This window comes from Bombyx mandarina, chromosome 08 (assembly GCF_030267445.1).
Source record: "Bombyx mandarina strain Sakado chromosome 08, ASM3026744v2".
Lineage (NCBI taxonomy): Eukaryota > Metazoa > Arthropoda > Insecta > Lepidoptera > Bombycidae > Bombyx > Bombyx mandarina.
In genome coordinates this window covers 6,516,719-6,531,530 of record NC_143215.1, presented here as the reverse complement: position 1 = coordinate 6,531,530, position 14,812 = coordinate 6,516,719, and the positions used below count along the sequence as shown (strand labels likewise).

The following is a 14,812-nucleotide window of genomic DNA, read 5'->3' as shown; positions in this document are numbered from 1 at the left end:
GGCCTGGGATTTATCGAACGCCACCTCCAGACCCAGCCTTCGGATCCTGCCGACGACGAAGGCCACCCCCGCGCAGGAAAGACGGGCAGACTCGCGCAAGTCCCTACCCCGGGCCACGACCAAGGTGTCGTCCGCGTAACAAACTACGCTTAGACCCGGGAGAGGAGCGCTAAGGGCACCCCGCAGGACCCAGTCGTAGCCGATGTTCCACAAGAGAGGGCCAAGGACCGACCCCTGTGGGACACCGCGCTCGACGGGGAAGCGGAGCACCGCCCCACCGTGCTCGGTGCACATGACCGACCTGTCCTCGAGGTAGGACCCGATCAGCCGACGGAGATACGCAGGGACGCCGTGATACTCCAGCGCCCCTGCGATCACCGACCAGGGCAGGGTGTTGAACGCATTGGCGATGTCCAGGGACACCGCCAGTGCAACCCCGCCCCGGCCGACAGCCTCATCAGAGAGGGCGCGCACGCGCATCACCGCGTCGATGATCGAGCGGCCCTCCCTGAATCCGAACTGCTCCGTTGACAGATCGGGACCCACCCCCGCCAAGTGCTGGACGATGCGGGCGGCCACCACTCGCTCGAGCAGTTTTCCCGCCTCGTCCAGCAACACGATTGGACGGTACCCCGCAGGTGAGTCTGCAGGGCGTCCCTCCTTCCTCAGCAAAACAAGTCTGCCCGTCTTCCACTGTTTCGGAAACCGTCCCGACTCGAGGCAGGCTTCAAAGAGCCGCACGAGCCGGTCCCCAAGGGCACCGAAGGCCAAATCCCAGACCCGACCATGAACACCGTCAGGGCCGGGGGCCGCGTCCTTCCTCCGCATCCTCGACACGGCCGCACGAATCTCCTCCTCCGAGATGCTCGGAGGGACCACCTCAGCAGGGGCATCACCGCTCACATCACCTCGTGGCGGCGCGCCCATGGAGGGGGGCTCGAAGTCCCTCTCCATCCGCGGGAACAGTCCGGAGACAATCTCCCGCAGCTGCTGAGGCTGGAGACGCTCTGTCACCGGGAGCGCCCACGGCCGCAATTTCTTGCGGACCGTTTGGTACGGGCGCCCCCAGGGATCCTGGTCGAGCGTCTCTAGGAGCGTCTTCATGCTCTGAGACTTGGCCTCGCCGATGACCCGCCGCAGTGCCTCCTGCTTCTGACGGCAGTCGGCATGCAGGCGGGCCGCTACCTCCGCGAAGTCCGCATCGCGAAGGCGGCGACGGCGGTGGCGGGCGCTTCGGCGGCGCGCCCGCACGCACTCCTCTCGGAGGAGCGCGATCTCGGGCGTCCACCAATACGCACCACCACGTGGAGCGCGACCGCTGATCCGGGGCATCGAAGGATCGCAGACGCGACGCATTGTACCCCGGAACCAGTCGGCCTCCGACTCCACGTCCACTAGACGCGCGGGCATCGGCGCCCACGCGGCCACTGTGGCCGCCTCCACCGCGAGCACCTTGTTCAGGCGCTTCAGTGCCCATCGTGGGAATGATCGGGGAGCGCTACGCGGGAGCTCCTCCTCGCCGCGGGCGTCTTCAGCCGGCGCGTTCAACGAGCTGGAAGCAGAGAGCTCGAATCGGACAAACCGATGGTCCGAGAGCGTCTCCGCCCCCTCGAGGACACGCCAGCCAAGAACACGGCGCGCGGCGGATGAGGACGCAAACGAGACGTCCACGTGTGATTCCCCATTCCACCGCACGCAGGTCGCGACCGAATCTCTGTTCAAAAGACAGAGGCCGGTCGCGAAGGCCCACTCCGACAGGAACTCGCCGCGTGAGTCCGTGCGAGGGGAACCCCACGCCGTACATTTGGCGTTGAGGTCCCCCGCCAGTATCAACGGGCGAGACTCGAAGCGATGGATCAACGCCTCGAGCCCACCCAGAAACTGCTCGAACTCGGCGAGACTCCTGTTCGGAGAGAAGTACACCCCGATCACGACGGTTTCGTCGACCCTAACTACGACGTACCCGGGTCCCTTGGCCACCATTCCAAGGGGGGGTAACGCCGCCGACTGTCGCATCACGATCGCCACAGAGCCATCGACATCTCCGGCCCAGGAATCCTCCCGGTCGGGAGGTACAAAGTATGGCTCCGCGACGATCGCGATGTCGATGAACCACTCCGCCATGGTGTGGACGAGGAGATCCTGCGCCCTGGCGGAGTGGTTCACATTCGCTTGGAGGAAGCGATGGACGTGACCCATTATTGAGGTGTCACATCCATCGCTCCCTCGTCTTCCGTCCCGCCTTGCGGCTCGACGGCCGCGGCGGGAACTGACGGGCCGGCTGCTTCACGTGCAGCCGGCTCTCTCTCTGCCTTTTTCTTCTCTTTTTTCCCGCCACGCCGCCTCTTTGTGGAAGAGGGGGCGGAACAGCAGGCCGGGCCTCCAGCTCGATGATCGGCCCGCCGCTTCGCCGCGTCGCACAACACGCAGTGTGGCGTGGCGGCGCTGCAAGAGGCTGCCTTGTGCCCAGCCTGACCGCAACGGAAGCAAAGTCCGCTGCGATCCACAGTCGATGGGCACTTGGCGAGGCCGTGACCGGTGCCAAAACACCGGAGGCATCGCCATGGACGTGCCTCCTGCAACTGCACGTGGGCTATCACCCAGCCCACGCGCAGCCTCCCCGGCGAGTCGGCGGGCCGACCTTGTGGAGGCGTGGCCAAAAGAGTGGCCACCTGCACAGGGCAACGCGCCCACACAGTGAAAGATCCAGAGTAACAACTCCGAGGCTCCCCCACCTTCACTTGTGCGCGGGCGCAGTTGCCCTGCGACGCAATAGCGGCGGCCACTTCCTCCTTAGTGGCACATTCATCCAGGCCCGTCACTTTGACTTCCGCCATCTTGACAGGCCTATCTATGCGCACCACTTCCGGGTCCGGCAGAATTTCGCGAAGCCGGGCTGCCAGTCTGTCTGCGGCCGCGCCGGAGTCAGCACTAGGACATACCAACAGCCGAGCCCCGCTGGCCGTCTGCCGGACTCGGAGTCCCCCTTCCACACCTATGGCGTCAACGTCGACGCTACCGCGCGCCCGAGCCATCACCTCCCCATAGGTGAGGCCCTTTTCCTTGCCAGCCGGCAGCAGTTCTAATACGACCGCTGCCGACCGTGGGGCGCGCGGTTTCTTCACCTTGCGCCCTTTTCTCCCTCCCCCAGTCGTCGCTCGACCCATTGCTTGAGGGGAGGCGACCGCAGGGGTGGTTCGGGTGCTTGGCGCTGCAGCCTTCCTTCGCCCCCGCCTCACCACCGTGTTCCAGGCTTCATCCATGTTGGACGGAGCAGGAGGTAATGGGCGGGGCTGGGGGATCGGCGCCGTCTCAGCGGCATTCACGCCCCTCTCTCGCTTTTTGCGGCTTCTGCCAGGCCCCACCTTGGCAGGCTGGGGCGGGGCAGAAGCAGCGGCTTGGGGCCTCGTGGGCTGGGCGGGCGTTCGTCGTCCAGCGGGCTTAGCCGGTGCACGAGAGCTGCGCACCGTTCGTGTGGCGGGTGCCATACGCACCTTGGCTGCAGCCCCCGTGGGCGCTGGTACAACTGCGGTCGCTGTCGCATTTGTGGGCACAGGCCGCTCGTGCGCCAGTGGAGGCCTTGCGCGTTCCACCGTAGACGTGCGGGCCTCCATTATCGCGAGACACCTCTTTAATTCCTCTATCTCGCGGTCTTTATCCGTTGCTTCCTGCTGTGAGGGCACGGGTGGCGGAGAGGCCGAGCTGCCTTGGCATCCCACGACATCGTCAAGGACCACACGCATCCTGGCCATCTCCTCCCGCACCCGAGCACTCTCCGCACGAAGCTCCGCGTTTTCTACTTGGACGGAAGTGTATAGTGCCTGCAGTTGCTCCATTTGCAACCGCAGGCTAATCACTTCGTCCGTGCTTGTCCGTTTTAGGAGATCGTCCAGTCGTGTCTCCACGGCGGTGGCCACGCGGTTCAGGGCTTGCACATATGTGCCCTTCAACGAGCCCGATTTGGTCGCCACCGCGGAGACAATCTCCTTCGAGACTACGAATGTCCCCCGTGGATCCGTAGCCTCCATTTCTTTGACGAAGGAGCGGGATAGTCGCTCAACCTCACCTTCCCTCACATGAGCTGTATCTCTACGGCGGGAGGCACTGGTCCGCACCGGGGTGGTGACAACCGGTTCGCCGTAGGTCACCGTCAAATTTCGTGCAGGTCCGCATCCTATGGGGGGTAACGCCGTAGCATTCACCAGCCCTTCCTCGACTGCCAGGAACTTGGCAGGTGCGGGTTCCACCTCCGAGGACTCGGAGGGAGCGGGAGCCGCTGGTCGTTTGACCGACTTCCGCTTCCTTCGAGCTCTCGGGTCAGCCTGGTTCCGACTGACGAAAAGTCCGGCGCTGTCGTGGACGAAAAGTGGCGACTCCCGACCGCTCGACACGCAGCCCCTTGCGGAGCTTTGGGTCGAGCGCAGTGAGAGCGCACTGTCACAGCGCTCGGGGTGCACGAGTGGGATCCTCTCCCTTTCGCGGCTCGTGCTGCCGCCGCCTTCCTCTTGGCAATTGTTGCCCCCCCCAGAATACGAGGGGCAGCGTGCCTCCGATTGCTCAGAGGCACGGAGGGATTCTCCTCCCGCTGAGCGAGAGGTACCCTCCTGGGGTAATATCTGTTTGCAATTGTCCATTTTCATTTTTTTTTTCCTTTGTTATTTAACCAGGGGTTTGGTCCCCTGGGATCGAGTGATGCCCTTGGGACTGAACTCCCTCCAGCCATTCATCCCTTCGCCAGGCATCGGAGCTTGGGATTGGGGTATTTTTTATAGAGGTTTACGTCCTCGCGACCCCGTGCCTTGCGGCAGCGGTCACCGCCCCCCACTCAGTGGGGATTACGGGTTGGCCGGTCGCCCACCGAATGCCCAGGGCAACTCGGTAGACCACCGCCCGACGCTCGAAACGAGCAACCACGGAGCCACGCCGGCGAACCGGTACCCCCCATATCTGAGGGGCGCTCCCCTGTAGCCGAAGCCGGGGACATGGCAACCAGCGGCCAGCAGTCACAGACATGCAACGCCGGCTCACTTCCACGACAACGGGGCACAGGGTGTCACCGCTCACGGCATGCCGGCAAACCGGTGCCATCGGAAGCTGCACTCTCCAGAAGGAGCACTCTTCACTTAGTGAAGAGTGTGGAGGGCGCCGACCTTCCGCTCCTCCTAGTGCTGATTTGGTCCGCGTCATCCGATCTCTTTCGTTGCAAAGCCTAGCTAAAATATCCTAATCCTAAACCTAAACCTTAACCTAATCCTAAACCTAGGACCTTAACCTATATCTAAACCTAATCCTAAACCTAGGACCTAAACCTAAGAATCCTTGCAACGAAAAAGATCGGACGATACCTCTGGGAATGTCGCCCAGAGGATCCCGTGATCCGCCACCTACGGACGCGCCCGGTGGAAGTCCAGCATCTCCCTCGCAGGCGAGACCCGCAGCACGCAATCATTGCGTGCTGCAGGTCCCGTCCAGATCCCGGGAAGTTTTACTCATTCCTGCGTTAAGCTTGGTTTAATATATCTTATAAATCTTTCTTTCGACCTAGATTATCCAGATTATTGGTCACGTGCATAAGAGTGCTGAATGAAAGTGGTATCAGAAGGATAGTTCCTATTTGGCGGGGAAAGCCGTATGGTGTCCGCATTTAATTCGTACGACCAGTTTTAATACAAATATATTAAGTGTATAATCTATGTTTAATACATTTACTTCATGGTGCTAAGGCGTTTTGCGAGTCCCTATTGGCAGGTACCATCACCCTTGCCATTTTCTGCAGCAAAGCAATAATGCGTTTCGGTTTGAAGGGCGAGGGAGCCGCAGTAGGTACTGTAAAAACTGAGACTTAGCATTCATGTTTCGGTATCCACCTAACACCAGATGGGTCGTGAGCAGTAGCTTAAGTTAAATATAGTTCAAGGGTAGACAGAAGAATAATTTGTTCATTACGTTGAACGTACTTTTTATCCCGAAACTATTTAGTTGGAATTTTTTTTTTTTCGTTTTATCGAATCTATTTCAAATATCCTTTGTGGGACACCTTGTATATAATATGCTAGTGAGTACCGATCCACACTCTGTAAACTGTGAATAAACGTGTTTTTGGACTAAAATTCATTATTTTAACTGAACGAATTTTCATTTTAAAACTAGCACCTACTAAAATGCAATGAATTAGATTCGTTAATTTTAGTAAATTTTTATTATTTCATATTCCCAGTTTTCCTTTTAACATTTTTTACTAATAAGCTTAATTCAATATCCTCTTTACTCCTTTTAGCATCTACTTCAGAAGAAGCAGTATCGGCCGGCCTTCTTTTTAATTTTTCTTGAATTAGTTTCTCCATGTTTTTGGTCTTCTTGAAGTTAGGATCGCTGGGGTCGATATTAAAATGATGTGAATTGTAAATTGCAGAGAAACGTTGGTCGTCCAGGTTTATTTCGAAGTCTGGTAAGGACTGCTTTTCTTCTCTCATCTTTTCTTTTAGTTTCTTTTTTCTTTTCGCCTTTTTTGTGTTAGCATTTTCTGTTTCCTGTATTTTTTTAAGACTAAAGTGCATTTTACCGTCCTCCTCTTCCAATAACAATTCAAGTTCGGCTTTTTTCTTTTCTTCGTCGTGTTCAATATTTTCGTTGCTTGTAGAATTTACTTTAGATTTACCTTTTGAATCTTTAAATTCTGGTTTATTGAATTCTTCTGCAAAGTACGGGTCGTTCATGTCGATATCAGACGGTACATCATCAGACACATTATCTGAATTATCATCTTCATCTTGTTTCGAATCTTTCATCTTTTTCATTTTCTTTAACCTCTTCTTTTCTTTACGCTTCTTCAATAATTGTTCGAACGGCGTAAGGTTCGCGTTTCCTGTGTAAGGATGCGTCATAATCATATAAAACTGTTTCAATCTTTATAAAAATATATATAATTTTTGCGTGTGATTGAACTCTTTCTGAACAGCCGGACCAATTTTGACAAATTTTTGGTGTGATCAAGTAGATTCGAGAATTCGTCCACAGCAAAATGCATTTTCTAAATTTTTTTTATAGAAACAGTTTGAAAGTTTTGTTTTTAAGATCGACATCTTCCAACAAGTCTCCTAGTTTATTATATAAAAATAAATAATCTACTTCTAGCTTGCTGTATTTGATTACTCCATAGTTTGAAGAACTACATTAATTTTGAATGAATACATTATGTTGAATACATAAATTTTACAGAAAACTAATAATATTTAACTATACTTTAACTATAATTAAAAATATTTGAACAGAAAAACACTAGTTTCACAGAAACAGCAGTTGCAAAGTGCTATTATTTTTACTTGTTATAAAGTAAATGACAAAGTGCTAAATATAATTCTCATTGAGTTCACGTTTATTTCTAAAATACCTTCATCTTGTTTCTTTTTGACCAGTTCTTGCGCTTTTTCTTTTATTCCTAATCCCCATGTAATTTCCATTTCCATATCTTTATTTTTCTTCTTTTCCTCTTTTTTATCAATTTCATCAAGTAATAATTTGTATTTTTGTATCGGATCTTCATTGTCGTCATCTGATTGAATATTGCTTTCAATTTTTTTGGGCTGATTCTCATCTGTAAAATGTTCATTCCGCAATTAATTTTAGTGTTAAAGTATGAGACGAGCACGCAGTTAATTTATTGAAATGTCTAGGCGTCTACTACCTCATTACCTTGCTCATGAGAACATTCCATAATGCATACATAAAATTCAAATTTCAAATCAACAGTACCCCTGTTATTGTTAGTGTCGATGTGAGCATTACCACCAGAGGGGTCATCTTCTCGAGCCATACACCTATTAGGTTCGTCTACCTATTAAGGCGATAAAATATATTTGTAAATGTATATTTGTCTACTGTATGCACACTGTATCCTATATGTACAGGCATTTTCGCACACTATTATGCTGCTATAAATATTTTGCATTATAATATAATTTCTTATTTTAATTCTCTACCTTCGCTTTCATCACTACTCGAAGCTAAATATTCTTTGAGGTCAAGGTCTTCTATTTTCCCGTCGAGTGCGTTTTTAATGATTTCAGTGCGGTTAGGATTGGTGGCGTCCCATGTAAGCTCGACCTTAGCTTGCTGCAGCGCTGTAGTTGTGAACAGACGAGGCTTATATTTGCGGAGGTCGGGCAACTTACTGCATACCTCACGGGGTTCCTGGCAACAACCGTCGGCGATTATTTTAATAGTATTTTCTAGAAGCATTCATTTCATAATTAGTATGTTATAGCAAAATATATCTGTGAAAAACGTAACGTAACGTAAATGATTGCAATAACATTTCGGTGACAAGTGGTGTCATGACAACACAGGAACAATTCATCTTGTTTAATTCAATTGACCCTTTCCATTACTTAAATTAATATTATTAATGATAGAAATGAGAACGTACATGATCGAAAGTTACATTATCAGGTATGAACCTCATATCGAGGCGAGTTGCACTACTTTCGTATTCCATCCCGTCACATTCATTATACAACTTGTCAGCGGTAGTCACTGTATCACATTCCACCACCGCATAGAAGTATTTCAATCTATTCAGCTGGTAACGTCGCAGTTTTTCCATGTGGTATGTTGATCCTGAAAAAATACAATATATTTTCATCTTGAGTGCAATTTACACTTCGAGTATTATTTTTTATTTTTTTATTGCTTAGATGTGTGGACGAGCTCACAGCCCACCTGGTGTTAAGCAGTTACTGGAGCCCATAGACATCTACAACGTAAAATGCGCCACACACCTTGAGATATAGTTCTAAGGTCTCAGTATAGTCACAACGGCTGCCCCACCCTTCAAACGGAAACGCATTACTGCTTCATGGTAGAAATAGGCGGGGCGATGGTACCTACCCGTGCGGACTCACAAGAAGTCCTACCACCAGTAATTACGCAAATTATAATTTTGCGGGTTTGATTTTTATTGCACAATGTTATTCCTTCACCGTGCAAATCAATCGTGAACATTTTTTAATTACGAATTTCATTAGAAAAATTGGTACCCGCCTGCGGGATTCGAACACCGGTGCATCGCTTGATACGAATGCATCGGACGTCTTATCCTTTAGGCCACGACGACTTCAATATATACTTGATAAAATTGTAACTCAAGAGTATATTTATAGTGTTAATAATGAATTCTTCATTTATTTGTTAGTTGAACTAATCAACAGAAGCGTAATGTAATATTAATTTTATTTATATTTTTACAATTATATTTTTAACAATATTTTACAAGCTTTTTTTTTAATCAGCCTTGAAAATAAAATACTTGAACTTGACATATACTTGATGAAAAATGTTTGTCGAACTTGAAGAAGAAGGCTATCATGTAAACGAGTTCGGGTTTATAAACAACCACTAGAACATGCCGTGAGGTAGTGCATCTATTGTAGGCATGAGTGTTTGAAACGGTATCTAGACAGCTCCTTGATAACTAGACCCTCTGAGAAGGCGATTTCTCTGATACATGCAGAGAAGACACTGGTACAATTTATCAGTAACTTGAGGGATAATATTCTGGTTTACCAGGCTAGTGAATACCGTCCGTACTGAATAACATATGTTTATTTCCACGTTTTATAAATGCAGTTCGATATCACAGCATTGAAGTTTTAAAATTCGAAGAATTGTATTGTAAAGTATTTTATAGTATCTTCTTTGGTTTTCGCGACTATCAGACGCAACTAAAACTATTTTACTATTATTTCTTTTTTTGTAGTTAGTGCGGGTAGTTAGCATACAATATTAAAATGACGATGAATAACGCCTTAATCATCCATGACTATGAAAACTTTAAAGTACATATTTGAAACGTCGGAAATAATATTATGAACAAGAGCAAGATTAAACTATAAAAGTCTTACAAACAAAGACACTTGTTATTAGAATCTAATATTGTAATTCTATGTATGATTCTTTTTTTAAATTTACTTTTATTCAATTCCCTTTAATTCAAAGGCAATCATTAAAATACAGAATTAACATTTTTTAGCAAAACAAAAAAACTAACCCTCTTCATTTCCACCATCTTCAGGGAGATTTTCAGTTTTTTCTGTTGTCAGTTCAATGGGGCCTCGTACTTCTTCTTCTTGCATTCTTTTTAAACCAAATTCAGAGGGATAAATCTGCCAAATCAAATATCACAGTCATTTTACTTAATTAAGTAGGGAGTAGGAAGTCAACAGAGAAATTTATTTATTTATGTTGTTTGCTTTTAATATGTCTATACTAATATGTAAATCTACAGTGGTTTTTACGGATGTTCATTATAACTACTGAACCACGCATCCGATTGACTTGAAACTTGGTATCCATGTAGAAAATACATGTACTTAATGGATAGGCTAATATTTATATGAGAGTTGGACTCCTTACACCAGTTGCGGGGGCGTTAATTATGAGAATCTTTGTGGGGGTGAGAAATAATAATGTTAATTTTAAATGCCCCGCAAAGTGGACGGGTACAGCTAGTTATTTATAATAATGTGATTATTTTCTTTGACAATAGTAGACGCTGGCTGCATATCATTCACAAGGAATCTAAAAATAATCTGAGATAGTAATCTAAATCAATGGAACTAGCATAATTATTATGACAAAATGAAAAGTTAGAATAGCATTAATTTTAAAGTCCTCAAGATTATGTAATTATACTTAAGGGGTGGATGCACTGATAGTCACTAATACATTCTTAATGCAAACTTACCGAAATCTTGTGAATAATTCCTCCAGGGGGAATAAATGAATTCAGCAAAACCATCAGATCTGATGCTTTAATGTTATCCCAGTCCATATTGCAAATGGCGATTCTGAAAATGTAGATTTTTATTTTGAGATGTTTTCATTTTACCATTTTCACTTATTTACTTAAATACTTAAATTAGTTACAAAAAAAGTATACAAGTAACTTATTTTGAATTTAAGTGCTTTAGAGTTATAGATGTGTACATTATAATCTGTATCTGTATCTGTAAAGTGTCTTGGATATGGTAATAATTTTAAAAAAGCAGATAAGGTAAGTTATTTAAGCTGAAATACTACCACTGTGCCTACTTGGTGGGTGTGCTTTGTGGTTTGAAAGGTAAGATAAAAAATAATGTCATTATTTAAGCTTTTCCATCTGATAGTGTGTGGTGACATTCATGTTGTACTCTCTACCTGAGTCCTAGCAACTTCTTAATAAGTACCATAATACCAATAGAAGTAAACAAACTATCAACCTCCGAGTTGACTCTTCAGTAGTTTCAGCATCAGCATCCAACTCTCCCCATTCATGCTCCATTTCACTATCATCTTCTGTATCACTACTCTCTGCTTCTGAAGAACTATCCGTAAGCAAAACACCTAGAACATGCATTCATCAATTTTAAAGTAAAGTTGTTGGGCAAACAACTATTCCAGAATTCAAATCATACAGGTAGATACATATTTTACTAACATATACTAAACATGTATTAATAAACAAGCTTCAAAATGAAAGAATAACATTGGATATAACAAGCAGCCCATTGTAAATATCATGATGTAATAGAATAACATTTTTTTTTTAACTTAGTCCATGGTGGTAATGCTCATTGTACATTCTCATGGATTGACTTCGGACTTATTTGGTTGGTGAGCTGAGTAACTCACTAATGCAAAAAAGATTATTTGAAAATCCAACTATATACTAGGAAAATCACATGACTGCATAAATTATAGGACTCCTCATTCTGAAGTATATTGTATATTAGGTGTTCACTTGTCTAATACAAACCTTCACCGCGAGCATAGTCAATATCTAAATCCAATAATCTAGTCTTAATTTTTTTATCTAGTTTTCCACGGGTTAATTTGTCATTTAATGTTTTAGGGTCAATTTTATCAATACTCTCATCGTCAGTTGACGGTCGCTTTACAAAACGCCCTGGTTCTTCTGCTTTTTCTTCATCGGAATCTTCGCTGTCGTCTGATTCGTCTAAATCGTAATATTTTCTCAAGTTCTCAGTTGAAGTCTCATTAATGGGCCGTCCCCTTTTATCTACTGTGTATTTAACTTTGAACTTTTCATCGTCAAACATGGGCTGAAATCTTTTATCAATTTTTACCTTTCTTTCATGTTTCGGGATTTGTCTGTATCGTGGATCACTTAAATATTTGGTGAATCGACTATCTTGCAAAATATTACTCATCTTCAATAGATGCTTAGTCCTGTTAAATAAGAATGGATTACTTTTATAACCTTTACAGATGTAATTTTAAAACGTTTTTGTGTGTGTATCACTTCACAGGTCTACAATTACTTTTTATGACATAACCTAAAACATTCTTTACGTTTACTCCTCCGTTAAGCAGGCAAAGGTAATACAGTCTCTGTCTATACAGCTAAATTTCCTGCAACATAAGCCGAAGTAATGTTTGTTATATGGAGAGTGAAAAGGAACAAAAATAATTTGATTTTGGAACGAAATTAAATTAAGCAAAGGGAGATAAGACAAAATCGTGGCTATTGAATGCAATAACATCATAGTAAAAAGGTGGGCTTTTAGTGAGTACAGAGAACTTTTTTGAAAAATTATAGCTTTTTAAAAAGTAGAAACCAACCTTTTTACCTAGGTTCTTAATTAGTAGTACCTTCGAGGCTATTCTGGCTTCACCAGGTATATAGACGAGCTCACAGAGTTTAGACTGAGAGACTTACTAACACTGCTCTAGCAAGAGAAGTGTTATTTTGAAAAGGCTTATATTATTGAAAGGCTGGTCCACAGACACAGCCCACTTATTTTCTCGTCGGATCTTTTTAATGGGCTGCGATTCTGATCTGGTAATAGGATCAGCGAAACACTGCTCTAGCAGAGTCTCTCAGGCAGAGCCCCCTGAGCTTGTCTACCAATGAAGGGAAGCTGGAACAGGAATAACCCCTTGAGGGGGCAAATAGGAAGAGGAAAGGTGAATGAAGTTAGCCCCTCAAAAAAATTTTTTTTTCCTATTTTATACTTATTCTCTATTAATTCGTTTGTTCATCATTTGTTCATGATTGTTCACTGTTAATAATTGTTTGTTCTGCATTTATTTATTTAAAAAATATATTTAAAAATATACCTACAAGTTAGCCCCTCTAATGCAATTTTTAATACTTTTTCATCCTTAATGACTCGTAAATATTCATTTTCGATTGTTCTTATATAAAACATGTTTGTTCTCTTTCGAAATTACTCGTTTTTTGTTTAATTTACTATTTTTATTAGTTGAATAAATGTATGCAAAATATGTGTACTGCGCATGCGTCAACTATAATGCCTAAACTTTCTACACGGTTTTAATCGTGAAAAAAAAAACAAATATAAATCCTGAAGGAGCAATTAATTGGTATACAGTTTAATTAAAAAAATAAAAAAATAAATAAATGAAGTAATGTGCATTGGCGTTAAGTTAGACCAAATACATTTTTTCCTATCGTATTAAAATGTTATTTTACTAATGTTAGGAATATAATTTCGACTGTGTAAAAAAGTTATTATAATGTATACCTATATTATCTCTTGAAAGATAAATAATGAACATATTTACTTATTTGTTTATATTACCTATGTGAACTCCCTATCTTTTTTATACCTTCATAACGATAAGTAGGAGGATGGAAAAAATGTATTTGGTCTAACTTAACGCCAATGCACATTACTTCATTTATTTATTTTTAATTTTTTTTAATTAAACTGTATACCAATTAATTGCTCCTTCAGGATTTATATTTGTTTTTTTTTTCACGATTAAAACCGTGTAGAAAGTTTAGGCATTATAGTTGACGCATGCGCAGTACACATATTTTGCATACATTTATTCAACTAATAAAAATAGTAAATTAAACAAAAAACGAGTAATTTCGAAAGAGAACAAACATGTTTTATATAAGAACAATCGAAAATGAATATTTACGAGTCATTAAGGATGAAAAAGTATTAAAAATTGCATTAGAGGGGCTAACTTGTAGGTATATTTTTAAATATATTTTTTAAATAAATAAATGCAGAACAAACAATTATTAACAGTGAACAATCATGAACAAATGATGAACAAACGAATTAATAGAAAATAAGTATAAAATAGGAAAAAAAAAATTTTTGAGGGGCTAACTTCATTCACCTGAAGAAGAAATAAACACGAAAATGTGCTTATGATAGACTAATCATTTAGATAAACGTCACTTTATGTCAATCAGTAACTTAAACTTAATCTGTGGGTGGAGTAAAGTAACGTGGAGTAAAAAAATAATGTTTCCGCGACCACTTAACTTTTTACTAAAAGATCCAACATCCTATAAACCTAGCTATAAAAAAAATACAATTCAAACAATTTAAATGCCGACATTTAGTCAAGTGAAGTGTAGTGACTCCAAAGTAATGAACATTTTCCAAATAATATATGACCTAAATGGTCTATGTTACCAGGTCTTATAATTAAAAAAAAACGACTTAGTGCATAGATTAAACTAATATTATTAGTCATAGATTATACACTTATTAGTGTTTAACTCAAATCAGTTGCACAACTGATTAATTGAAATCTGAGGAGGAATATTGTGAATACTTAGCGCTATTTAATGTGAAATATATAAAAAAAAGAACGACAAATTATTGATAAAATGAAACCGTTGATTGATTTTGATGAGTGCCTTAGGGACTCTCCAAAGTTCAGGTGCATACAACGTATTTTCTATTAATGTTGTGGACATGTACAAAACTAACAATGAAAGTGAAATTTCGTGTGTGCTAAACATACTAAGTGATACATTTTTGTT

The 14,812-nt window shown here is 43.9% G+C and overlaps 2 protein-coding genes across 4 annotated transcripts in view; one reads left to right on the top strand and one right to left on the bottom strand.

Annotated features, from left to right (window-relative positions):
• Positions 1 to 6,180: 6,180 nt before the first annotated feature.
• Positions 6,181 to 12,868, bottom strand: LOC149502519 (ESF1 homolog). 3 transcript variants are annotated; one of them, XM_089729102.1, is made up of 9 exons: positions 12,619 to 12,868; positions 11,792 to 12,225; positions 11,256 to 11,379; positions 10,742 to 10,844; positions 10,046 to 10,160; positions 8,426 to 8,616; positions 7,980 to 8,190; positions 7,391 to 7,594; positions 6,181 to 6,865 (listed from the first exon to the last, which is right to left on the bottom strand). In XM_089729102.1, exons 2-9 carry the CDS (start codon positions 12,204 to 12,206, stop codon positions 6,201 to 6,203), a joined length of 2,028 nt encoding a protein of 675 aa, XP_089585228.1. In that variant the 5' UTR covers positions 12,207 to 12,225; positions 12,619 to 12,868; the 3' UTR covers positions 6,181 to 6,200. The 3 variants fall into 3 exon arrangements, with proteins under 3 accessions (XP_089585228.1, XP_089585230.1, XP_089585229.1); XM_089729104.1 differs by having other exon boundaries at positions 12,627 to 12,769; XM_089729103.1 differs by lacking the exon at positions 12,619 to 12,868 and adding an exon at positions 12,318 to 12,403.
• Positions 12,869 to 14,511: 1,643 nt separating this feature from the next.
• The window catches only part of CenB1A (Centaurin beta 1A), a 37,461-nt gene continuing 37,160 nt past the window's right edge, over positions 14,512 to 14,812 (top strand). The window contains exon 1 of the mRNA XM_089729096.1: positions 14,512 to 14,709. Within this exon, the coding sequence (XP_089585222.1) occupies positions 14,657 to 14,709 (53 nt within the window). The 5' untranslated portion in view covers positions 14,512 to 14,656. The remainder of the gene's footprint in view (positions 14,710 to 14,812) is intronic.